General features: G+C 60.8%; 1 protein-coding gene across 1 annotated transcript; it reads right to left on the reverse strand.

The window, feature by feature from the left end:
• Positions 1-2,581: 2,581 nt before the first annotated feature.
• SHISA8 (shisa family member 8) lies at positions 2,582-12,692 on the reverse strand. Its single transcript, XM_050915408.1, has 4 exons — positions 12,145-12,692; positions 3,806-3,930; positions 3,556-3,696; positions 2,582-2,898 (listed from the first exon to the last, which is right to left on the reverse strand). Exons 1-4 carry the CDS (start codon positions 12,690-12,692, stop codon positions 2,582-2,584), a joined length of 1,131 nt encoding a protein of 376 aa, XP_050771365.1.
• Between the last annotated feature and the right edge of the window lie 12,985 nt (positions 12,693-25,677).

Here is a 25,677-nt window from a genome sequence, read left to right on the forward strand (position 1 = left end):
ACATCTCTGTTTCTCCCTGTGCGTAGCCAGCATGTGCTCTGTGTCGGCAGCTAGAAGCACTTAGATATGGGCAGCAGCCCAATCCTGTCCTGTCCTGGCCCAGTCAGGCCCGTACAGCCTGACTCCTGCAAAATCAGAATCTCGGGCTGTTTTGCAAGAAGGTTCTACATGTATCCAGCTTTTGCAGAGGGGCATGAGAGCTTGAGCTTCTTCCAAAATGAGGGGAAAAAGATGGGGGCTTGTTGTCTCACTTTACATGGGGTCTTTTGGCATCTGGGAGGGGGATTTCATGTGCTACAGGAATTGAACAGAAGTAATGCTAGTCCTGGAGTTGCCTGGCTTCAACAAGATGGAAACTGGGGCCAGGAGAAACCTGTCTCCCAGCAAAGCCCTTTCCCAGTGACCCTGGGCTTATAGCTGTGAAGAAAGATGTGGTGACCAGAAGACGCTTCCCTCCCTCCCCCGCTTTATTTAGGGAATAGCTGGTGGACACCCAGCCGCAATGGCCCGCAGCCTGTACTTCTCACCCCACTGGCAGGCAGGGGGGGTCCCTCGCTTCCCAGTGTCAGCAGTTGGAGGGGAGCTCATCCTTTGAGGGGGGAGAGGTTGCTCTTGTGTGTCTTTGATCAGTGTAGGGGCTGCTCTGCTGGCAGCTACTTCTGCTTTGAGCGGGTATCCTAAGTGTGCAGAAAAGCTCTTGGGTTTGGGTGGGTTTTGATTGCCCATCCCAAGTTTCCTAGCTTATTGGTGATCCTATTTTGGAGGGTGGATCACATCCTCCTACTTTTTCTCCTCTTAAGTGGCTCTCGCACTGTCTTCCCGGTCGTGAGTTTTTCCTAAGATACAGAAACTCCTTCCCTGGGGCAACCTCCGAGTTATTTTGCATTTCCCCAGATGGGAAAGTTTCGTGGGAAGTTTCGTGCTTTAGTAAAAGAGGAAGCGAGACTTGGAAAAGGGAGATGCTGAGGCTTCACTTTGTCACTAATGGTGGACCAAGTCCTGGGGGATGGGCTGCAGGGAGTACCGGCTGGGCTGGGGGTGGGAGGCTGCTGGGCTGAAACCCTGGTAGCTAATGGCATGATCCGTGGAGGGTCCTAGCACTGCTGGTACTTCTCTCCCCTCCAGGGCAAGGGATCTTTGCCCTGTTTTTTCTACACTGTTCATAAATTTGCTGCCCATCTGTCCCTACAACATTTTTTATATATGTGTGTGTGTATATACTGTAACTTTGGTTGGTTTGTGGGTGGGAGGAAATTGTTTTATGGATTATGTGAAGAAAGTCTATTTATCCACATGGAGTTCGGAGTAGGGATGCTTTGTGATACGAGGTGCAACTGGTGGTGGGGAGGTTCCCTGGGGAACATATCTGCTGTCTGAAAACCCTGTTCCAGGGCTCCTGAGCATCTGTTACCTAATAAAGGCGAACGTTACCACCACCTCCCACCTGCCCTCTTTCTCTTAGCCCTCTTCATCCCACCCAGCAGCTGCTCTTAAGCATAGGTGAGCCTGAAACGTCCTTCAGAGACATCCAACCACACAAGCGCCTCGGGAAGCTGTCAGTCCTTCGTCCAGATAACCTGGAAAATGGAGCTGTACGGCTTGCAATGAAAGATGGTCCCGTGGTGGAGCAAGTGCAATGTCTCCGTGCTCCCTTAGAAGCAACCCAAGGGGCCGATGGCTTGAGCAGAGCCAAGCAAGGTAGAGCTGGGCCAGAAGACTGCCATTTTAGGAGCATCTATATGGGAGGAAAGCTTTTACCTGACCTTGCTTGGAACAATGTCCCCTCGCTCCATCTCTTCGCTTCTCTGCTCCCCCTGGTAAAACTGTCAGAACCGTTAAACTTCAGACAAAGGAGATCTGTTTGGTTTTCGTGTAGCTGCTCAAAGGGTTTTGCAGTTGGCCCTGAAAGCTGTGTTCCCACCACGTGCCCCATCAGGGGCGTTCCCCGGGCCCTGTGGGAGAGGGCTTTGCACCCTGCTGCTCGTGGGGAAGGGGCTGGGGTTTGGGGAACACCATGGGGTCCCCCAGCCAATCCATACCAAGGCCATACAGTTTAATGTATTATTTATTGACAAGGTGGAGGCTGGGGCAGTGGGGAAGGGGAGGCTGGGGAGAGAAAGAGGCTGCTCGGGCTCTGCCGGCAGCGATGGGACGGTGCTTTGAGTCCGTTGCTCTTCGCTCGCCTGGTCACTGGAGCTAGGTGGGGGTGCTTGGCCCCAGCAGGTTGTGTTCCCCCCATCCCTGGGGGCTGCGGTCTGTCCGGCATCGGCCCCCGTTCCCTGAGCAGCGCACTGCTCTGCCAATTTGCCCCCGGCTCAGCCTCTTCACAGGACAGGCTGAGAATGGCTGAAACTTGTTGCCTGGATGAGAGGGATGGCCTGGCCCACGGTGCCCCCTCGATGGTGAAGCGCAGCTGGCAGCCCCCATCCCCGGGAGAGGAAGGACGGCGCATCTCCCGCCATGGCTAGCCGTCGCAGTTTATGTAGGATCTACGATGCTTTGCTCCGGCGGGCCACCCCTGGGGGAGGCCGTCAACGACGCTCAGGCGAGGGGGCAGCCCCAGCCCCGGTCCCCGATGGTGTCAGACGGTGACCTCAGTCTTGCTGTTGGTGGTGAGGTGCCAGGGGGGCTGGCCGTACAGCGGGGTGGCAGGGCCGAAGGCCTCGGGCGGCCCCTCGGGTCGCAGGGTGGCCAGGCCAGGCCGGCGGGGGCCGCGGGGGGGGCCTCCCTCCCAGCCCCCCGGGAAGGATGGGCCCCCCGGCAGCTTGGGGCCCTTGGCCTTGGCTGTGGGGCAGCCCTCGGGCAGTGCCGGGGCCTCAGTGGGCGGGAAGGGCAGGGCGCTGGCGGGGTGCGCCTCTGGCCCCCCGAACCGCCTGTAGAAGTCCTCAGGGGCGCTCTCTGTGGGGACAGGGGCGCGGCGTCACCCCCGCAGGGACACCCCCCTCCGCAAGCACAGGGGGACCGGGCGGGGGGGGAGGCAGTGGTGGTGATGATGGGGGGGCTGTGGGAGGGACCCTGGGTGCTGAGTGGCTGGGGAGCGGGGAGGTCTTGGCCACGGATTGGCTGGGGGAGTGCTGTAGGGTTTGGGGAGATCCTGGGCACTGATTGGCTGGGCAGTGCAGTGTGTCCATGGGGGATCCTGAGCTCTGATTGGGTGGGCAGTGCTGCAGGTCTGTGTGGGATCCTGGGTGCTGATTGGCTGGGGAGTGCAGTGGGGGGGGGTCCATGGGGGACCCTGAGCTCTGATTGGCTAGGGAGTACAGTAGATCCATGGGGGATCCTGAGCTCTGATTGGCTGAGGAGTGCAGTGGGTCCATGTGGGATCCTAGGTGCTGATTGGCTGGGCAGCGCAGCAGGTTGGTGGGGCAGTGGGGGAGCTGCACAGCCTCTGCCATGAGCAGCTGCCCTGGGAGCCCTGAGGGACTGGGGTTCCTGCCCGCGCCCCTCTGCGAGCCCCCCGCCCCTCCCCACCCACCTGCGGGGTCCACGGGGCGCATCCCCCCCACCCCCAATCCCGGCCGCCATCCCGGCCCAGGCGGCAGCAGCAGCACTCACCTCCAGCCTTGAGGGTGGCGTAGGCAGCATAGGCGGGGGGTGGCAGGGCCAGGCTGCTGGCCAGCGGCAGGCGCTTGCCGTGGCTGTGGGGCCGCCCCAGCGGGGGGGCAATGGCCACCGCGTTGTTCAAGGGCGGCTTGTCTGGGGGGGCAGAGGCAGGCAGGCGGGGGGCTCAGCCATGGGCAGCACCCTCCCGCTGCCTTTATTCACCCAAGGGAGCTTATTTTTCCCCACCGCGCCAGCACCTTACCTGTGCCATTCCTGGGGGGCCCCCGGGCCAGGCCCTCACCCAGAGGGACCTGCACACCCCCCATGAGGCCATCCACGTGCTCGGAGGGGCTGTGGCCTGGCTGTTTCAGCAGGTCCGTCAGTGTCCTGGGGAGGGGGCGAAGGGCTGTTAGGATGATACCCCGTTCCCCTGGCCCCACCAATGCATCCCAGCCCTGAACCCCCCTCTTTGGAGGCAGAGCCAGGTGGCCTGGGGCTAGGAAATGGCCGCTGGGAGCAAGGAGGGCACCTAGGCTCCCAACCCAATTTTTGCATGGGGGCTGGCGAGCCCCCCCCAGCAGTGAATTGGGGTCTGGCTGGGGCTGAGCCCTCCCGGGGCCGGCAGCATCAGTGGGTGAGGGCGGCGAGGGAGACGCATGGCTTGGAGCGGGCTGCAAGGGTATGACCAACCGAGCCGGAGGAACCTGAACTGACGGTGGCTGGAGCAACACCTTGGGGATGCTCCCCCGGAGTCAGAGTCTGGTGGAGGGGGGGAGAGGAGGCGACACCTCCACTCAAGTCCCTTCAAAGTGGAGAAGACCCCGAGGAAATGATTAGAGCGGCCGCTTGCGCCTCTTTGGGGAGGAGGATAAACTAGCGGCGGCCCCCGGCGCACGCGCTGTCGCTGCGTAACACCCTCCTTATAAGTAACAGCATTAAACATTAAACACCATTACATAAGATAAAGCCCTATTTCGTTTAACATTCATGGACGGAGATGCTGCAGTCCTACCGCGGTGTACTGGCAGTGCCGGCACAGGGCACGCCAGCAGTGCCAGAGCAGGGCATGCTGGCGGTGCCGGAGCAGGGCACACTGGCAGTGCCAGAGCGGGGCACATTGGCAGTGCCGGAGCAGGGCACACTGTCCACACTGGAGCGGGGCACACCGGTGGTGCTGGAGCAGGGCACGCTGGCAGTGCTGGAGCGGGGCACACGGGCAGTGCCGGAGCAGGGCACACTGTCCACGCTGGAGCGGGGCATACCGGTGGTGCCGGAGCAGGGCACACTGGCGGTGCCAGAGCAGGGCATGCCCACGCAGCACTGCAGCCTTCGGCAGCAAGTCCCGCGGCAGGACGGGATGCTCCTGCTGGCGTGGGGCTTTGCAATGAGGAGACCCCCCATTCCCCCTGCAGAGACCAGCCTTGTGTGACTGCGAGGGCACAGGGGTGTCCACTCGGGGCTTTTTTTGGCTCCCTAATCCCTGGCTCACTGTCAGCACGTCTTGTGCCTCGAAGGCTCTGGCTGGCTCATAGATGCACACCGGGAGCTGTGGCGGGAGCTTACAGTTAGCAAGTGGCTAACAGATTAAACTCAACGTGCACAAATGCAAATTGGAGAGTAAGGGGGGAATAATCCTGACTTGGTGGATATGTCACCTCATGGCTCTGGAGCGCTCAAAAGCCCAGCGAACCCGGTGTGGGGAATTGCCAGAGAAGGCAGCGAGAACAACAGGGAAAGCAATGTGTTATGCCCGGGGGTGCAGATGCGTGGGGGGCCCCGAGGGCTGTTTCTGGGAGATTTTCCCTCCCAGTTTGGATCCAGTCAACATCACAGGGCAATGGCAAGAGCAAAGCTACAAAGGAGGGTCGCTTGCCCTTTGTGTTCATTGCACATCATTCTTGGGGAGCTTTGGGTCACAACCCCCCTGGGATCACTTAATCTCCAAATGGGCCAACAGGACCCTCATGGAGCCAAACAAATTGAAATGAGGGAGGAACAACCCCTGGCACCAGTATATACTGGGGGCTGACCAGCTGGAAGGCAGCTTGGCCGAAGAGAGCCTGGGGATCCTGGTGGACACCAAGTTGACCATGAGCCAGCAATGTGTCCTTGGGGCAAAGGCGGCGAATGGTCTCCTAGGCTGCATTAGGCAAAGCATTGCCAGCAGGTCCGAGGGAGGTGGTCCTTCCCCTCTGCTCGGCACTGGTGAGGCCACACCTGGAGTGCTGGCTCCAGCTCTGGGCTCCCCAGTGCAGGAGAGACATGGACATACTGGAGAGAGTCCAGCAAAGGGCCACAAAGATGATGAAGGGACTGGAGCATCTCTCCTGTGAGGAGAGGCTGGGAGAGCTGTGACCGTTCAGCCTGGAGAAGAAAAGGCTCAGGGGGATCTTATCAATGTATGTGAATATCCAAAGGGAGGGTGCAACAAGGACAGCGCCAGGCTGACGAGGCAACAGGTGCAAACCGAAACACAGGAAATTCTGTTTAAACGGAAGAAACAACCTTTTTTCCTGCGAGGGTGGTCAAACGCTGGACCAGGCTGCCCAGGGAGGCTATGGCACCTCCATCCTGCAGCTATTCAAACCCCACACCTCCCTAGGAGCCCTTCTGCAGCCAACTGACCCCAGCTCTGGGCCCAGCCAGGCTCCTTTGGCCACGGGTGCTGCACCCAGAGAAGCTCTGGGCACAAGCCTGGGTGGGCGGCAGGCTGTGCCCAGGCAGGCGGGGGGAGGCAGGACCACCGAGGCCACGGGCAAGGGCTGTCAACCCGGGGAGCTGCCGCCCCATCAGCTCCCACCTTCCCCAGGGTGCACTGCTCGCCGGCCCCCTCCCCACTGGCCACTGCCTGCTCTCGCCTGTCCCCGGGGCCCAGCACTCAAACAGGCTTGTTTCACCAGGAAGTTCAATGCGATTTGACCTATTTTTTAAAAATTTTTTTTCCCCCCTCGGGTCTGTTTATGAAGCTTGAGCAATCCTTTGTCTGTGACTTCCTCTCCAGATAAATCCATCAGTGCTCCTTCTCATAAGCCTGCCCTCCGCGCCAACCGCCCAGGGTGTGTGGACGATAACAATAATGGCCTGAGCAGCTCTTAACAAGCTATTTTGCTAAGGTGAGAAGCACGCATGAGCTCTCGGCGCCAGCAACACCCAGACTCACCCCCCCACCCCATACCCCCCACCCCCTCGCCTTGCACCATGAGCCGTGCTGCCGGCCAGGGCTGCCAGCAGGGCCCCCGGGGGCTGCACCCCCTTCCCCGTCCCCGTCCCCAGGTAGTGCAGTGCAGGGGAGGTGGACCTGGAGGGCGACACCGTGCTGAGGAGCTGCTGTCTCACCATACGTGTTTTTGGGGGTTTTATGAGCCCCAGCCTGGTCCCATGGCTGGGGGGCTTAGGGAAGGTCAGGCCACATCTCCCTAGGTCACCCGGCAGTCTGTGGCACCAAGACGGCTCCAGGGTGCAGATGGAGGTGGGGAACACAGGGCAGATGCGGCTTTAAACCTGCACTGCTCATCTGCAACAAAACACTAACGAGCGGCACCACTGAGGTCTCTATCCACCACCGTGGCCACGGATGCTGAGCGCATGAGGCCGTATGTGAAGGGCGCTTGCCACCCAGCTTGCCTGAGCACAGCCTCACCTGCCCGGGCGTGCAGCCACCTCTGTGGCAAGCCTGGTTGTGCCAACAGGTGCAACCAAGGTCCCCCAAACCAGCCTGGCGCGAGCCCTGAGACGAAGCGAAGAGGCAGATCCAGGAGCAGTGATGATGGAGGCCAAGACAGCTCCACGGCAGGAGCGGGCATGCAGCACTCGGTGCTCCTGAGCCATCCCCGGGGGAGCCACCGGCGCATGAAATGGAGGTGCCCATTTGGGAGCGGGACCCAGGGCCTGGCAGAGCCCAGGGGCTGACCCGCTTTTGGGAGGCCCAAGCCCCACACCCGGCAAGCCCAACAGGAGAGTGGCTGCAAGTCCTGGGCAAGGGGACAGGGAGCGATGGGAGGAGACAGGAGCGCAGCCTCCAGAGAGGAGAGATGACGGAGTGACGGGTGAAGTGACATTGCCCTGAGCTGGAGTGAACCCTTGGCGGGGACGCAGAACATGGCAGCCGAGCAGGGCGGTGAGGTTTGGAGCAGAGGCGTGGTGGTGGAGGAGACACATGGCACACTGCAGCTGTGGGTGGGCTGGCACCCTGGCTGGCCACGCCGTCTCCGTGCCCAGCGAGAGTGTCACCTTCACCTCCCAGGGGGGGACATTTCCCATGGTTTACAGTGCATCTGCTCAGGGCAGGGGGTGCCCGTCTGTGGAACCGAGCAGTGTGGGCACCACGTGACATCCGTCCGGTGGGGCTGGGACACTCAAGGATGCTCAGGAAGGCTTGGGGGTAGCAAGGTGTCTTTGCAAAACTGGAGTTGCTGTGGGGAGTAACAGAACTCGGGCAAAGCATTGGGTGGTGCGAGTGAGTCCACCTGGCTGGACATCGGGTTCAGTCTGGGGACAGGGGTCCAAGCGTCCCTCCCTGCCGGAGCTGGGTCCCCTCTCTCGTCCCCTGGAGAGCCCAGGCGGCACATGACAACTCGCCATGCTGCCTTCAAACACCTTCAAACACCACCTGCTACTGTGGGCATTGACTGCAGGCAGGGCTGCGGACTGGAGCATTGCCAGAGAAATACCTGGCGCAGTCGGATGCACAGTGGGGCTGGGTTTTGGGACCCCAAATAGCACAGGAGGACCCAGAGAGTGAAAAGCCAGCATAGGGGGCTCGGCTACTGCGACTGCCAGGGCACCTGCTCCCGCCGGCTGTTTTGCCCCTCTCCAGCATCCCTGCTGCCCCCCAGGAGCCTGCTCCTCGCCCAACTCTTCCCATAGGGATGTTCACTCCAGCCATAACCTGCAATTCCCCACCAGGAGGTTTTGGGGAGAGGTCCAGGGCATGTGCCTGCTCTCGTGCGATGGGCACAGCCAGATCCCAGCGGCCCCCAAGGACCCGACGTCCCTGGAGATCCGGGGCCTGAAGAAAAACACGGGCAGGTGTTCCTGACTCAACGCAGGGTTTGGCCAGGCTGAGCGAGTGCCAGGGACGGGTGCCAAGCGTGAGCTGAGCAGGAAGGAGAGGGGTTTGCCGGAGCTGCCATAAGGCCCTGCAGGAGGAAGGCGGATGGGGAGGGGAGGACACACCAGGTAGCTGCAGCTGCTTGGGCGCCCGCTCCCTTGGGTGGACCAGCAGCCAAAGCCGGGAAGAGAAGCCGTGTTAGAGGTGGCTGAGGCACAGGGGTCTCAGGGCAAGCTGGACAAGAGCTGCAGCGAGCCAGGACTGAGCAGGGAGCTCAGGTGTCTCCATCTGGGAGGAGCTGGTGAGGTTTCTATGCCTGGTCGCTCTTTCTGGGCTCGGACCAGGACCATGACGAACGATGTCTGGAGGTGCAGAAGTGGTTGACTTTCCCCCCGCCTAGGTGGGAAGCCTGCAAGCAGTAGCACCAGGAGCCATCCCAGGGCAGCAGGCAGTGCTCCCCATGAGCGGAAAAACCCCAGCGAGAGGGAGGGATGGGAATGGAAACCAAGCCGGCCGTGCAACAGGGAGCTGGCCCAAGGCCATGATGCGGTGCCTGAGGAGCAAATGAGAAGCTCCTACCTGAGGCACCGGGAGGGAGGCGAGGTGGCACTGCCCATGCCTTGGGCTGCGCATGGGTACGGGGGCGAGGCAGCTAGAAATAGCCCCGCTCTCTCGGAGGCACCGCGACGAAACGTATTGCCCGGGCTGACTGGGCGCACAGCGGGATGGAGGCAACAGTGTCCCTTTTCAGACGCCTGTGCCATGTACCCAGCCCCTCGTACTGTCTCCATCAGCCCAGCACCTGGGAGGCCGTGTCGGCCTGGTGCCTTGCCTGGTGCCCAGGGCTCTACCCAGTGCACTGCTCCCACCCTGCTGTGGCTTGCCAGTCACTGTCCGCGTGCAACCGGAGCCGCTGGTGGCTTACGCAGAAGGACACGGGGCACGGGAGATGGCGAGACATCTCCCAGCTTCTGCAGTGATGGAGGTGCCCTTCTGATTTTGTCCCACAAAGGCTGGCAAGGTCCATATGCCAGTGCCTGAAAGATCTGCGGCTGGGGGAGAAAAGGCAGCAATCACCCCGAACTCATCGGGAAAATTCGGACTTGCACGAGTGAGAGGGAGGGGGGACACGGAGAAACACATGGCTCCGGCGGCACAGAATTGAGGGTACCTGCAGAAAACGCTCCCTGGTGAGTGGCAGCAGTCCCGCCAGCGGCTGGTGATGGGAGAAGGCAAGACCCACTGGCAGGGGACAAAGACCCAGGTCTGGGCGTCCTGGGGGCCGACCCCTCCCCAAGCGCAGTATCTCCTTCCCAGGAGGTGGGGGGAGAGACCAAAAAAAGACGCGGCGGCAGGCAAGTGAAAGTGGAGTCGGGAGGCAGGGAGGCTGGCGGAGGCCGTATTGATCCTGTCAAGGTGCCAGCGCTTCCTCAGGTGATGCGGGGGGGGGAGGCATGGGCTCGCAGTGGCACCCAGCCAGGCTCCCTGCCAAGGGGGGGCCGCAGCATGGATCCCTCCAAAACTGCCTTGCGCAGCTCAGGAGGGCCCTGCGACCCCCATCCATGCCTGGATACGACCCTCACCCAAGCAGGGGAGTCAGCCTCTGCTCCCCTGGGTGGGTGCAAGGAGTGGGGTGGGTCTGGGGGGTCCAGAGTTGGGGTGCAGCACCCAGTGGCTGCCCAAGCCCCAGGCAGGCAGGGGGAGGCAGGTGCCCCAGGGGAAGGAGAGAGGGTGTCTGTGCTGGGGGGTGCAGTCAGGGCGGCTTCCTGGCCGTCCCGGTGAAATAATTTCCTCCAGCCCTGCTTTTTTTTTTTTTAAAGCTAAAATCCCTGAACAAAATGGCATAGAAATGGGTTTATTGCCAGGCTCGATGTCCTCACTGGGAAGACGCGAAGTAGAGCGTGCATCCCGCAGCTCGGCAAGGTGCTGGAATCGGCTCAGCCCCCAGCCCCTCTCTCTGCCCCTGCAGCCCTCACTGGGTCCCCTCTCCATCTCTCCCCCTTCAATTCAGGGCACCCATGGCATGACCACGGCACGACCACCTTGGTGGACCTGCCCCGGCTCTGCTCCTCTGTGTGTGTGTGCGTGCACACACGTGTGCACATGTGTGCATCACATGTGTGCCGGGAGGAGGCTGGGGAGGGACAGCTCTGAGTCAGAGCCGCAGGGGCAGAGCTGTGCCGGGGAGGCTGGAGCTGCCGGCAGCCGCTTCAAAGTGTTAAACTCATTGAATGTGATCGGTTAAAAAAACAAAAAGAAATAAATTTAAAAAAAGGTCGGAGAAGAAAAACCTACCTAAGCGGAGGAGCTGTACAACATGACACTGAGCGGAAAGCGACGCAGCGGAGCCATGGCTGGGGCTGGGGCCACCAGCCCTGCCCTCCCATGCCTGGCCTTGCCTGCACATCCCGCCTTGCCCTGCCACGCCCTGCCCCACCCTGCCTGGCCCTGCCCCTCCCCACCCCAGGCCAGGGGGGTCACCTGCCCCTCCTGCCTGTTCCCATGTGCCCCAGCATCGGGCACACGACCCCGCTGCCCCCAGGGAAGCTGGTGGTGCACCCGGCGGGGCTGAGGCCGGGCCACTCGTGACATCTTCGCGCTGGGAGCGGGGGGGCAGCCGTGCAGCAAGGGGCGGGGGCGAAAAGGGGCAAGAAGTGTGTATCTTGCGCCAGGACTGGTGCTGGAGGAAGAGGGGAAGATGCACCAACAGCCATGGGAGCTGGGTGGGAGCAGGGGGAGACGCAGGGGGTCCCCAACGCCCAAGTGCGCCTGACACCTCGACCTTCCCCCTGCCAGCTCCACACAGCCCCAGGAGTGGGCTGAAAAGCCAGGGGCTGGAGCCGCAGGGTGTGGGGGCCGGCTGCCCAACTTTCCGCTGGAGGCTGAGCCCCAGGGGTGGTGCAGCCTGGTCCCCCCCTGCAAGGGCGATGTCCCACACCGGTGCGCAGAGGCAGGCACCCGTGCACACCCGTGCACACACACACACGCGTGTGCACACGTGTGCACACGCACACTGAGGAGGCGCAGCAGCCACGGCGGAGCTGTCTGTGCCGTCTCCTCTCCCCCCGCACTGCCAGCGAGGCTGAGCCCAAGGGGACTGCGGTCCCGAGTCACCTCATGCACAGTCAGACCCGGTCTCGCCTCCCCTGCACATTGGGAACCACAGCTTTGTTTTGGGGTGGGGGGGAAGCCATGTCCTATAGCTCACATGTCACCCACCCCACTGGCCGGTGGGGACAGCTCTCCTGAGCCAGGGACAGGCCTCCTCAAGGGACAGAGCAGGTCATTTTGAGAGGGGACGGGTGTACGATCACACCTTCTCATGGAGGCTGTCCTGGCTGGCAGCCCTCCCTGCCGGGACAGGTTGGGGGCTGCAGCCAACCCACGCCCCTGGTGTCTCAGCATGCCAGGACGGGGGTTTTGGGGATCACCTCACCCTCTTGGCAGCCCCAGGGTGAAGCTGGGGCTCACCCTACACAAGGGACTGGGGATGTGGGCTGCCACCCATGGGGGGATTGAGCGGGGCGGGTGGTGGGACCGGACCCCTTTACCTGGAGACGGTCATCTCCGTCTGGGGACCCTGTGCCTTCTCCAGGCCCAGCTTGGTGAAGATGCCCACCAGCACCATGATGGCCACCACGCCGCAGATGATGTAGACGATCATGTTGGTCTTGTCGCGAGTGGGGTCCTCGGGGGTCTCGTCCACCCGGGCGGGCGGCTGGCCTGTGTTGACCCAATTGGGGGTGTCGTAGTTGGAGCAGCCGCTCTGGTCCAGCCGCCCGGGCTTGAACTGGCAGCAGAAGCGGTACCCGCAGGTCCCACAGCAGTACTGGTAGATGCCGGCGTTGCAGTTGAATGGCGGGTCCCACTGCCCCATCACGTCGTAGTAACCGCGGCAGCGGTCCCCCGCCGGTGGTGCCGCCCCGGTGGGCGCGGGGGCCGTGGTCTCCGCCGCCGGTGCCTGGCTGCCGTTCCCGCTCTCGCCGGGCCCCCCAGTGCTGTGCTCGCCGCTCCACACCCGGCCCGGCTCCAGCAGCACCAGGCAGCAGATGCCCACGACGTAGCTCGGCTCCATCCGCCCGCGGCTCCGGGGGGCCATCCGGGCGAGGGGGCGAGTTAGAGCCGCTCGCCCGGGACCGGCCGCATGACCGCCGAAAGAGCCCCCGTGGAGGAGAAACGGGCTGGGGAGGCAGTGATGGGGGGGGAAGGCAAAAAAGGGGGGAAAAAAAAGAGAAGTGGGGGGAAAAAAAAAGTGCGAGGGGACGTACCCCCTCCCCGCCTCTCCCCAGATCGGCCGACGGGCAGAAATTCAGAGCAGGAGGCGAGGTGGGCGGCGGGGGAGAGCCGCCGCCTCCCGCCGGCCGGGGAGGGGACGCGGCGGCGGGCGGCGGGAGCGGGCGGGCGGGCTGGGGGCCGGCGGCCGCCCCATCCCCGCGCCTCTGCCCGCGCCTCCCGGCACCGCGCTCCGCGGAGGAGAGAGGGGAGGAAAGAAAAGGGAAAAGCAGCGAAAGCCCTTCGCACCAGGGCGGGAGGAGCAGGAGGAGCAGGAGGAGGAGGAGGAGGAGGAGGAGGAGGAGGAGGAGAAGGAGGAGGAGGGCGGGGGGAGGGAGCCGGCGCGGACAGCGAGGCGCGGGGGGCTCGGCTCCCTCGCCGCCTGACAGCCTCCCGAAGAAACCGGAGAAGGTCCTTCACCGAGTCCTCTGCCAGGCTCCCCGCCGCCACCGGGCGGCAGGACGCCCGCCCTCCCCGTCGGGCTGCTGCCGCAGGCGGCCGGGCACGCGTGGAACCCGCCCCACGCTGCCCGCCTGCCCCCTAAGCAATTCCCCCACCCCCGCTGCAAGACCCCCACGCTCCCAGGCGGGAGCTGCGAGGTGGCAGGCTGGCACTTTGGGGTGCAGGCCGGGTGTGTGCTGGGGGGAACACAGCCCCCGGGGCGGTGGGATGCCCTCCTGCAGCCCCACAGCTGGGGGCCACGCGGGGAAGGAGGGAGAGCAGCAGCCCCAGCCCTGTGTGAGCATCAGAGCATCCCTCACGGGGAGATGTGCACAGGGAGGATGCAGGATGGGCGAAGCAGGGGGCTGCTGGGGGACCCCCAGAAACAGGTCCTCCTCAGAGCCATGATGATTTTTAGCAAGCTGCCAAACAGCCCCTTGTTTGGGCTTTGAAGTCTGGGCTTCTCTGGGTAACGTACACACACTGCTCTGCTCTCTGGCCAGTGCCACTCATAAAGATGTTATTAATCCTCACTGCCGGGTCCTCTCCCCAGAAGGGCAGGATTTGCTTTCTCTGCTCTGGGGCTGTTGCGGGAAGAGCAGGGTGGGGGAAATTGAGGCGCCATCGAGCCCCTTGCCCAGCACAGGCATGCTGTGCAGCCTGGGACAAGGGTGGCTGGGGCAAGGGGCAGCAACACGTGGGAGCTGTGGCTGTAGCCTCGTCCTCTCCAGGCAGTCTTGCATCTTGCCGCAGGGAAGGGCAGCAAATCCAGCACCACCAGTCTCCTTGAGCAAATCATTCCCTCGATGCTCCAGGAGAGAGAGGCTGGATACTGCCTCATCCTGCCTTGCCCTGTTGGCACCCTAACCTGGAGGACAGGGCTGCCTCTGAGCTGCACAGTGCTGGCACGGGAGACCCCAGCCCCTAGACAAGCGGTGATACAAAAAGACATTGTAATGATGGAGGTGGGATTAAACGGGTTGGGGAGGCTCAGCTCCCTCCAACAGGTGCCTCCTTTTTGGGCCAATGCTGAAGCCCCACGGACCAGCCTGTCCCCAGGACCCATCCCTTACCTGCCCCACCATGGGTGGCAGGCTGATGGTCTCACACTGATGTGGCGCTCCTGCAGAGACAACCGCCCCGGCTGGGGGCTTGGGCAGCTTCCCGTGGGCACACAGGGCCAGAGCTGGCCATGGCGAGCTGCTCGGGTGGGAGAGCGCCGCGCCACGTGCCGCACAGGGGGATGAAACGCGCCATCGTCATCCTCCCCGTGCATCATGGCAACACGATGTTTTGGGCCAGAGCTTTGCACAAACAGCTTACCCCCCAGCGAGGGTGAAACACTGCCGTGTTTTGCTGCAGGAGGGATTTAGGGGATAAAATATCCTCTCCCCGGTCACCAAGCCTGGGCCCTGCAGGCCCCCAGCCACTTCCCATCTGGAGGCTGGCAAAAGCCAAAGATGTTGAAAACATGGATAAGGAGAGCAGCTGGAGCCCAGGACACGTCCAATCGGCCCCCAGTGCCACAACCTAATAGAGATCCATTAGGTAAGGTAGCTTGCAGCCTCCAGAGCTTCCCAAAAGAGATAAAAAGTCAGTGAGGTGGAAGAAAACGGCGTGTCTCCAAAAGCCACGCTTTCCCCAAATCTCAGAGGGGCTCTCTGATGAAAGGCCCCATCGGCTGGAAGTTTTAGACATGGGGGTCGTTAGTGCTAATAGCTGACAGCAGCATTGGCCTTGAGAGAAGCTGCACAAAGTTTGCTGGCTGCCCAGGTAATGCCAGCAATCATTTCCCAGGCGCTGGGTGATTGCTCCCGACACGCGTGCGAGCAGAGCCACCCCGGGGGCCCAGAGGCTTTAGCAGGCTGTTAGCAGGCAGAGCGAAAAACTGGCCAAAATTGGGGAGTTTTTGCTGGAAAATGGTTGCCTGGCGTGACCTGGGAGAAAGGGAACAGTTTTAAGGGGGAGAGGATGTTCACTGAGTGTGAAGCAGCCGATTTAAAGGGTCTCTGGGAGCAAAAGGGAGGGAGGGAGAGCCTCTCGCAGGTGTTGGCTGCGTGCATCAACCCAGAAGGAAACCAAACCCAAGGGCATGGCATGGAGGACCACTGCTCAGCTGGCTCTGTGCGGTGCTTGCACTGGGGGCTGCAGCCCACAGCCCCGCTGAGCCATCAGCTCGTCTTCATCAAATAAGTGACCCAGCCACTAGCTGCATCCCAAAAGGGAGGGGGCTGCGGGAGGGGATTCCTATAGCCTGGCACCCACATCTCTCATATCCCTGGGAATCAGCGGCAGGACCCATAGGAAAATTCAGGTCAGCAGCGGCGTCCAGAGAAAAAGCAAAGGACGTTCTTGCAACATCCGCGGGCACTTCTGGGGATGGGGATTTGGGAGAGGAGCTCCGGTAGGGTTTGGCCACAAGCCTTGGAGGATGTCACGGAAATATCCCCTGCAGTGACAATGCCACCCAGACTACAGAAGGGTGTCTCTGTGCCTGCAGAAGTAGGATACGGGCGGTTCAACACCAAGTGGGAAGGGATACGCCGAGCACTGACACTATAAACAGATTGTTTCTGGCAGGGCATGGCGATTTGGAGGAGATCCTCTCTGTCACGGCCAGAGAGCCTGACAGACCCAGATCCCTGCCGATCGTGGGGGGTGCAAGCCAGGCAGAGCTGCCAGGCGCCTCCTGAGGAGGAGGAGGAGGAGGAGGAGGAGGAGGAGGAGGAGGAGGAAGAGGAGGAGGGAGCCATCACCATCACTGATGGGAAGCAAAGCCATGGGAGCCTCCCTCAGTGTGGGAGGCTTTGGGGTGCAATCAGCTCCTGGGGAAAGCCAGCGCTGGGTGGTCGGAACCCCAAAGCTACCCAGGGAGCCCCTCCTAGAGCCAGGGAATCAGAGACATTTTCCCCAAAATGTGATTTTTGCCATGCAAGACCAAGCTGGACCCTGGGCTGAGGGGTGAACAGAGGAAAGGATGCTGCTGTGGGGTGGGTGCCCCACGCCGAGGGGCTGTGCCGGGGCAGGAGGGCTCCCCCGCACCTCCTGCCATCCCCCAGGACACCCCGGAGAAACCTACTCCCCTGCAAAACTTTGGCTACTGAAGCTGGTGCTGTTCCAACCAGGGGTAGAGCCAGGAAAGAGGCTCTCCTTGCATTTGTCTTCACTATGGGGGAAATTTCTTTGGCCATCAGCATCCCGCTGGGAAGTCCTGAGTTTTCCCAGACCTGCTGTCTAGGACTGGGATAAGGGATCCCTTGGTCAGGTGCTGGGCTAATGTGCAGTAAGATGCTGCTCCCCTCCACACATCCTCATGGGCTCAATGGATGAGGGAACCCAAAGGAGATCTTGGGCTTCTGGTGTTGGTGATGGAGAGCTAAAGCAGGGGGAAGTTAAATGCACTGGTGGGGGGGCACAAGGATGTGGTGGCAGAGCCCAGAGCAGCCCCCAGCCACCCTATTTCCTGCCCAATGTGCACAAGGGTTTTATTCCCCTGCCTGTGCTTGATGCTCTGGCTGTAAAACGGCTGTAAAAGAGCAACTGTGCCTCATAATGGCTTATAGAGAACACAGAAGCATATGTGCCTTTACCATTACAATCATAATTGCAAACATTCAAAAATCAAGATTTGCAAGCTCCCAGCTTCCCAAAGGCAGCTGGATTCGAACCCAAATGACATCCAGAAGAATCAGGAGAAAATCAGCTCAAAGCAAGGGCTTATTTTTAATTTACACTGCAGTATGGGCAAGCAGGATCCAGGCTGGCAGCCCGAGCTCCCCCAGCTGCCACTGTTAGAGGGCAGCCGTGCCCCCAGATACAGCCGCAGAGGCCCCCGAGCATTGGCTGTGATGCCCAGGGTCCCGGCAGGGCTGGCTGCATATGGACTTTGCATTTAGGATTAACCCTGGAGACTGTGCTGGTGGCAGGGGCCGCACTGGTAAATACTCCCCCTGCACGGGCGCTTGGTACCCAGCAGCTCGCTGGCTCCAGGGGCTTCGCTGGTGCAGCCTGGAGATCGTGTTGCGGATGGGTGCGGGGTCTTTGCAGCCCCATTTACACTCATCTGAGCTTCGGGGCAGCCGGTGGGACGTTGGATCCAAAACTGTCCTCTCCCTGGTGCCTGCGAGCAGAGCAGGAACAGCCCAGCCCCAAACCTCCCTCCCACGCTGGGCTTGTACGGCCGGTCCCTGCCGCTATCCTGAGGGAAGCCCGAGCATCCTCTGCTTTCCTGTTTAAAGCAAGTTTCCACCAGCTTTTTTGAGCATTAAAAGGCCATATAAACACACTTGGAGGTGGTGGTGCGCAGCCCAGCTTACCCGGCAGTGCCGCGGCATCCCTGGCTGTGTTCCCCCTCTCCACCCACTCCACCCCCAGCCGCTCTCACCCCTGACCACTGCTCATGCAAGGCGCTGGTTCAAACCGCAATCATTTAGGGCAAAACACACCCAAACGGAGAAGGGATGAGAGCAGCTGTCCCCAGGGCTGGGGGAGACTGCTTCGTCTAAAGTGGGGTCCACTGCAGAGCGGGTGGGAGGCAGCAGGGCCAGCCCCGGGCTGCTTTTGCCAACTGTGGAGCAATAAAACCCAGGCTGTGGCAACAAAAGGGACCCAAAGCTTTCCCCCTGCGCTTCAGGACCCAAGGTGGCAGTGGCGGCAGAGTGAGCTGTCGGCGTTTGCCGGGGGGGGGAGGATTTTTAGGGTGCCTGTTCCGGCGGCCGAGGCAGTGTTGGCAGGAGGAAGCCATATGGCTGGGAGCAGCGTGCAGCGTGCCGTCCCGGCGGCAGACCGGCAGCAGCGAGCACAGCCTCTCCTCGGGAAGGGTGGCCGTGCCAAGCGCGGGCTCTGGCACAGGTGCCAGGCTGCCGGCTGCCAGGTATGCTCAGGTGCCGTGGGAAGCTTGGAGCCTGCAGGTTGGCACGGCATGGCCGGCACGGCGGGATGCCTCTGTGCAAACCAGCTGCCCCTTCTCATCCCTGGGGATGTGTGGGGGCTTGTCACCCCCCACCCAGCACGGGTTTGGGCCAGGCGGGTGTAACCGTGCATGTGGTTGTAGTGGGGTTTAAGTGCCAATGAGCCAGGGTGGGCACAGGGAATACGGGCCGTGGAAGGGGACGCAGCCATGTAAATGTGTGTGTGTGGGGGGGGTGCGTGTCTGAGTGTGTGGTAAAAGGGATGTGGGTGCACATGCCTGTGAGGGGTTGTGCACGTATGTGCATGTGTATGCGTGTAAATGCATGGCGGGGGGCTGCACGTGTGTGGGCACGTGCATACACAAGTGCCTGGCAGAGCCACGCGTGTGTGTGTTAATGCATGGCGGAGGGGTTGCAGGTGTGTGCTGCGCAGCCCCGTGCTGGCGGCCATCTCAGGGAGAGGTCGGGTGGAGGTGCCGTGGCCAGGGGAGCCCTGAGGAGTGAGGTGGCCGGAGCGGCCGGAGCAGCCAATCTACCTCTAGAGCCCACGTGCTGGGCAGGCTGGGCAGGCTGGCCAGGGCAGCTGGTTGGCATCCGAGCAGGCCTGCAAACCTCCCAGCAAGTGGATGAAATCTTTTCTTCTACAAGGACAACGTTTCAACATGGAAACAGAGGCTGGCTGGTGGGACATTGGCAGCAGGAGCACATCCACCTCCTCCTCCGCCTGCTCTGCCCCGTGCCAGGGGACAGGCTCCTCCAACGGGGACCTGGAGGGGCTCAGCACCTCCCTCCTCTTATGATAACCCTTTTCCAACAAAGGCTGGCCCCAGACTCCACGCTCCTGCCCTTGCTTGAGGTGCAAAGGGGTGAAAAAGCAATCAGGGATGTGTCCTGAGAAAAGAGGGGCTTTGGGCAGGCACCAGGGAATGCTCATGAGCAGAACTGGGCAGGAAAGGTCCTTAACTAATACCAGGGAAGGGAAGAGGGGGCCCAGCAGATCAGGTTTGCTTTTCACATGGCAGAGGATGAGGGTGAGCGAGAAGCTAAAGAAAACGTACGGGTGCGGACGTGCTGCCCCCTCGCATCGCCTCCACACGGAGCAGCGTGCCGCCTTCCTCCGGCCACCCTTCCCCAGGCACGTGCCGAGCTCTTCCCCTCACCATCGGCAGACCACAGGCTCTGTTTGCCCTTGGCTTCCCAAGAGCAGTCCCAGGGTGGATGCACTCACCCTTTGATGTCTCTTTTCCCCGGATTAGAGAGGAGGGAGAAGGCTTTGCTATCAGAGGGCTGGCTGCGGGCAGAGCTCCCTTGCCCACTGGGAGCCTACGGCTCTCGAGCCAGCTTCGTTTTGGCATGATCCACCTTTGCGAGTGAGAGCTGCTGAAGACGGCCCAATCCTATTAGCGGCAGGGATTTGCTTCAGGTCTCCTGTCATCAACCCGGTGACATTTCAGTGGGCAATAAGCCGCTGTCTTTTGGGAGACTAAAAATCAAGCATGCCGCTTTCCCCCCATAGGAACCGTCCCTGCGCCGTGCTGGCAGAAGCCTCGCTGCGGCAATCAGGAGTCACCCTGGTGTTCCCACCGGATATGGCATTTTCCTTCTGCCTTCCAAATCCCAGCCTGGGGACAGGACAGATGCACCAGCAGCAGGGCTCAGGGTGAAACAAGTCCTATGTTTGTCACCCAGGGACGCCAGCTGAAGCCATCGTGGCTTTGAGCCCCTCAGAAGGAAGGGTAAGAGCAGGCAGGGTCAGACCAAGGGGTTGTCCAGCCCCGAGAAGCATCTCTGACAGTGACCAAAGGGAGATGCTGAGGAGATAGTAGGAGGGCAAGCATTTAATGAGACTTTCCCCAGGCCATCTCCTCGCCTCCAGCAGCCTGGGGCTGGAAGACTCCTGACCCAGGGGTTATTTCTTGTGTTTGGTATGTCTCAAAGGGTTTCTCCTTCCTGAGCTTGTCTGGACTTCCCTTGAACTTCAGTAAGTGCTCATCACCTGCGATAGCCAGGGGTGTAAAGTCTCTGCTGCTGAGCCTCAGCCACCCTCTCTGTCCCACTCCTCATTGCTGCAGTCCAGGAAAGCGCAAAATATTCACTATACCTTCCCAAAACTCATTTTAAAACGCAATTTGCTTGCCGCCAGTGTTGCCAGCATTTCTAACGACAGCAGAAGAGCCTTGGCATTGGGGCTGCATTGTCCCCGTGCCTCGGAGATCCCACACCCCTCCTGCCTCCCTGTCTCGTCAGGAGGCAAGGGACTGTCCCTTGACACGTGTGAGCCACCACATAGAGCATAAATCCATTGCAAGCTGGCGGGGTGAGATTCAGCTTAAGCAAATATTTCTGAGGATAAAAAAATCCCGTATAATGTGAGGAAGGGGGAAGGCTGGCACGGCTCGGTGCAATCTAGAGGTGAGAGCAGAGCAAATTAGTAAGCGGCTTGTAGACGAACAGAAGGGCATCGGGTGGGTGCACCCACCCTGGGGAGGCAAGGGACTGGGGGGACAGGTGACAGCAGAAACTCCTGTGACCAGGGATGCAGGAGGATCCATGGAAAATCTTGGGGAAAAGAAGGGAAGGAAAAGAAGGTGAGATACTGACTCCCAACAAATTATTTCTGAAGATCTATGTGAGGTTTGTGAAGTGCCGAAGCCAGACAAGGGCTCAGTAACTACCTGCAGCCTCACGAAGGACAGGGTAAGAGGGCAAATATGCAATGGGAGGAATAGGACTAAATTAAGAAGAACAGGAGAAAACCTGAAAATCCAGACAGCAAGACATATGTGGCTATAGGAGCGTCTCAGGCTGGAGCAAGCCAAGCATCATTAAAAACGTGCCAAAGCAGCAGAGCGGGCTCAGGGCGGAGGATGTGACAGGTCTGCTCTCACTTCTGCAACCACCCGAGCACGGCGGCCGAGGCGGCCGGGGCACGCACCCGCGCACGTGGGATCCCACCGGCGGGGTGCGGGCGGAGGGGACGGTGAAGCCTCCCGTGTGCCGGCTCACGTACCGCGGGCACGGAAGGCGTGCGACCCGGCACGGGGAGCTGCGTTCGAGCCTCCCAGGCCCTGCGCAGGGCAGGTGTTAATCCTCGCCCATCGCTCCTCTTGCAGGACTAGTTCATAGTCTAATAGTTGCGGCAGAGAGAGATGTCCCTCCTGTCCCCCGAAATGGGGCTCTCACTGATGGGCATCCATCTTGTGACGAGAGCCCACGGACACCCCGTGCGGTCGCCCGCTGGTGCTGCTGTTGGTCTCGCCCTTTGCTTTCTGCCCCCCGCACTGTGTTTCAGGATGTGCCATCAGCCTTTCGCGGGCAGAGGATGATGATGCTCATGCCCTGGCTGGCGATGGGCTTAAATGCAGGGTTGCGGGTGCCGGAGCAAGGGGTGTAAATGCAGAGTTGTGGCTGCCCTGCTAATTTTTAAAGCTTGCCAATATTTGTCACAACCAACGGAGGTAATTGCAAATGCGGGGAGAAAAATAAGCACTTGGCATCCACCAGCAATGAGTTTCCCCTCTACCGCCAGCAGCACAGAGAGCCCAGCAGTCTTAGGCCAGGTCCGAAATAGGTGTAAAAACTCCTGGCCGCCATCCTTTTTAAGGATGGAGCAGCTGACAGAGATGGAGCAGCTGGCCCCAGCACTGCTGGGGAAGGGTAGGCTGCCGTACGCCGAGCCGGGCGCTGGGAGAGGAGTTCGGCCAGGGGGTCCCTTGGCCAGAGTCCTGCCTGCGGCATGGGAAGGGGGAACCGGACGCTGGGCAGAGCAAAGCTGGCTCAGGAAACCGCTCCCTGGTGTGCCCCAGAGCTGCTGCTTTATCACAGGCTGAGCACAGCATGGCCAGAAGCATCTCCTGATTTCTGCTCCTTTGGCGTTTAGGAGCCTGAGACAAGACCTTGGGCCCCTGGTTTTGGGAGGCATGGAGGACGCAGAGCGCTAAGCATTTGGAAATGTGGGAGCTCTCTTGCCCCAGTTTGCCCCTCTTGAGTGAAGGCTGGAGCCCCCGTTTCATGGGGAGGGCTGACAGCTCGAGGTTGCTCTAGCTAAAGTATTTCCAACACTTTAGGTGGAGGAGAAAACCCCAGACACTTGCACCATCCTGCAGCGGGAAAGTGGTATGTGCATTGGAGATGCCTCGTACCAAAGGGCACTTCGGAAGGGCGGGGGATGTTTTAGCATCGAGCTCACGTTTAGATGTTTAGCTCACATTTCCAGGTTGTCCTTCAGCCCTGAACAGGAGCTTGCTGGCTGCGTGGTGACAGCGGCCACCACCAGCCTGCCCTTGGCGGGTGGCAGGACCAGTGGGAGAAGGGGCAGCCAGGATGGTGGCAGCGGGGGAATGTCATGCCTTGCTGAGCTGCTGAATTGCAAAGACAAAAAAAGCTCGGTCTTAAAAATTAGCAACACCTGAGCGGCCCTTCTGCCATCTTCCATGTCGTCGCCAGAGACATTTTCCCGTTGTACCGGCTTTACCTCGGGGGACGGATGCCTCTGCAAGCCACGCTGCCCTTGCTGCCGCTCTCGTGCCACTTCACCCTCCCCAGCTGCGTGAGGGGGACTTGGAGGCTCAGTGGCTTTAGAAATCGAAGGGGCTGGAGCCCCGAAAGTCCTGCCAGGTTCCCCACCCACACAAGTGCCCGTGGAGCTCTGCCTTCATTAGCAAGACGTGGGTTTCTAGTCTTCCAGCTCACAGAGAAAAGCCTTGCAAAGGTAAAACGAGCGTAGCCTGGAGGCTCAGGAGCTGGAGGTGAAATAAGAAAAGTCCCAAAACTTCGCTTTTTTCCTTTTTTTTTTTAATCTCACCATCTTTAAGCCAGTTTTTGGCTTTCTGCATGCCTGGCTCCTGCCTTGAGGTGCCTGAGGGTAGCACTGTGCCGGGGCCCCCCAGGACGGCTGCTGGTGGCCTGGGAGGACGTTGCAGTTTCCTCCTGCAGCAAAGATGCTTTCTCACTGAAGTGGGCGAGCTGGGCTGCCAGCACCCATCCCACCCTCCCTGCACGTGGCAGGGGTCCCGGGCAGGCTGCCGGCCCCCTGCTCTCCATCTGGCTCACACCGGGGGATGCATCCCCATCTGCACGGCATGCCTGGAGCCGCAGCTCCTCTCCGGGACGTCTCCTGACAAGCCGGTCCCCCTCCTCTTGCCTCTTCCCTGAGGCGGCCATGCTGCGTGGCTCCATGCAAGCGTGGCGGGAGGAAAGATCTGAGGAGACAGGAGGAAAACCAACTCCCTTAAATGTGATGGAGACAACTGCCTGGTTCTGTCAGCCATCGCCCCCCCTGCACCCGGCTTGTCTCCTGCTGTTTTTCTCTCTCTCTGGATATAAGATGTCACAAGGATTAGGCCCAAATCTCCCCTGGGTGCTGTGGCTCGCTCCCTGTTCATCTCTTGAGGTCACCTTGGAGAGTAGCTCTGTCCCCTCCAAACCGGGTGTCAGCTGCAAAGCCGACCGCAGCGGAAATCACACCCTCGAAACGCCAGGCATGGGCAGATGTGGAGCTCTGTTGTCACCCTTCATGAGCAAATCCTTTAAAATGTCCTGGCCCGGCGACCGGCTAGTGTCACCGCTGGAAGAGGGATGCCCTGCTCGCAGAGCCAGCCGGGCTGCGCCAGGGCAGTGGGGCTGGAGCCAGGGCAGGGGAAGATGCTCAGGCAGAGCCCCGGCTCCAAACCCTCCGAAGTTTCCTGCGGTCCCCAGGTGAAAGTGGGAGGTGTAGCCAGATGCAAGCCCGTGAAACGTGGTGCCCAGGCAGGCTCGACCAAGCCATGCTGGCACGACAATCACAAGGCGTGCAAGAGCATGTGGCAGAGCGCTCTGGGACTTGCAGCAGTGAGTGGCACCATGTCCCAGGAAGATCACGGTCATTTTGGCTTCATTGATGTCAAATGCTGTTATGGCCATGCTGGCAACAGATGCAAATCTTGTGGGCTCCGCCAGCGCATCTCATCCCTTTCCTGAAACAACTCAGTGGGGCCATACTTGCCCCCGATGCTCCAGGGCCAGCCCTGCTGCCCTGTACCCACATGTCTGGGACTCTCTGGATTCTTTCCTGCTGCCCCTTTCCCCTGCGTATCCATCCACCCCAGCACACTGCCTCTGCCACCGTCAGGGTGGCCACCTTCTTCCCCGCCGTCCCAGGAGAGACCCCATGCTGTCCTGATGTGTGACACCTCTGCAGCGGGGCTGCCTCGCCACCATGCTTTTAATGAGGAGTTAATTGCAGATGACACTGCCTGAGCGGGAGAGATCTCTCCTGGGTCTCCAGGTCCATGACAGCACTTGGATGGGATGGAAAACAAGAGGAGGGAGTATCGGTGCTGCCGGTAAATGTGTTCCATGACAGGCAGCAAAGGAGCAAGGGCTGCAGCGTCTTTATTCCCTCTTGACCCATTTAAAGCAAGTGCCGGTGACTAAGGGAGGCGGCAGGAGGATAAAAATACCTCCCATGTTCCCTAGCAGGCCAGGGACAGAAATAGGGGTGCCATCACCTCTCCGGAGAGCGGTTGGGGTCACCCAGTATTTTGCTATCCCAAAGGTGGAGTCCCCCAGTACCTCTCACAGCAAACACAACCACATCGGGGGCTCAGAGCTTCCTGCCATGCATGATCCCAAGAGCCTGCTCCCTTGTGCCCTCCCTTTCCTTCCTTGGGGATGGAGCAATCAGAAAATCCCCCCCAAAAGTGGTGGCTCTCTCTTACTGCCAACGAAAGGAGGAAAGCATCACACAAGGACGTGTTCCCCGCAGACGCCGGCCACATGGGTCACTGTGCTGCTGCCAAAATGCCTGTCACCACGCTGCTCACCCCGTTGGGGTTGCACCCCTGCGTGGGCTGCGGTGGCCGGAGGGATGGATCCCGGGGCCCTGCTTGCCTCCCTGGCCTGAGGTGCTCCAGATGCCGTGTTGCCATCTCATGGGAAAACACACCTGAATTTCCTGTGCCTCAGGGCAGAGCTATTCTTAGCCCGCCAGTGCCTTTCAGTGAGACACCCTGTGCTCTGCATGGTGACCTGGTCTGCTCGGGCAGATGAGCCGCGCTGGCCCAGGTGCATGGGTGCAGGATGAGACCTGGTGGTCTGGGACTCATCCTCTCCTTTCCCCCAGTACCCACCACCAGCAGTGAGTGGGTGGGTGAGCTGGCTGTCAGCGTGGGAGGTGATGGTGGTGGGATTTGCCACGGAGTGATAAGCACAGGTCCCATGCCTTGGCCGAGAGCTGCTGTGGAAAAGGTGGTTGCTGGCTGTGCAGCGGGGCAGCTCGATACATCTTGGAAGACTTGCTGCTGGATTGCTCCGCAGCCCTCGACTGACTGCCAGGTTGGGTCTGGGGACCAAGGGGGTCTTCCCAATGCCAGTCTGCTGAGGAGACCCACCTGGACAAATAAGACCTTTCCAAACAACACAGTTATGAGCAGGGCACAGTGCTCATCGTTCCCAGATGGGAGCCTGCTACCTCCCTCCCCG

The sequence above is a fragment of the Gymnogyps californianus genome, chromosome 1 (genome assembly GCF_018139145.2).
Source record: "Gymnogyps californianus isolate 813 chromosome 1, ASM1813914v2, whole genome shotgun sequence".
NCBI classification, from domain to species: domain Eukaryota; kingdom Metazoa; phylum Chordata; class Aves; order Accipitriformes; family Cathartidae; genus Gymnogyps; species Gymnogyps californianus.

What these genes read in the sequence shown, in the direction of transcription:
- SHISA8 (XM_050915408.1), bottom strand. Translation starts at nt 12,692, where the DNA reads ATGGCCCCCCGGAGCCGCGGGCGGATGGAGCCGAGCTACGTCGTGGGC. An exon ending in ACGGAGATGACCGTCTCCAG is followed by an intron (nt 3,931 to 12,144) that starts GTAAAGGGGTCC and finishes CCCCCTCCCCAG; the next exon opens with GACACTGACGGACCTGCTGA. An exon ending in GCCCCCCAGGAATGGCACAG is followed by an intron (nt 3,697 to 3,805) that starts GTAAGGTGCTGG and finishes CTGCCCCCCCAG; the next exon opens with ACAAGCCGCCCTTGAACAAC.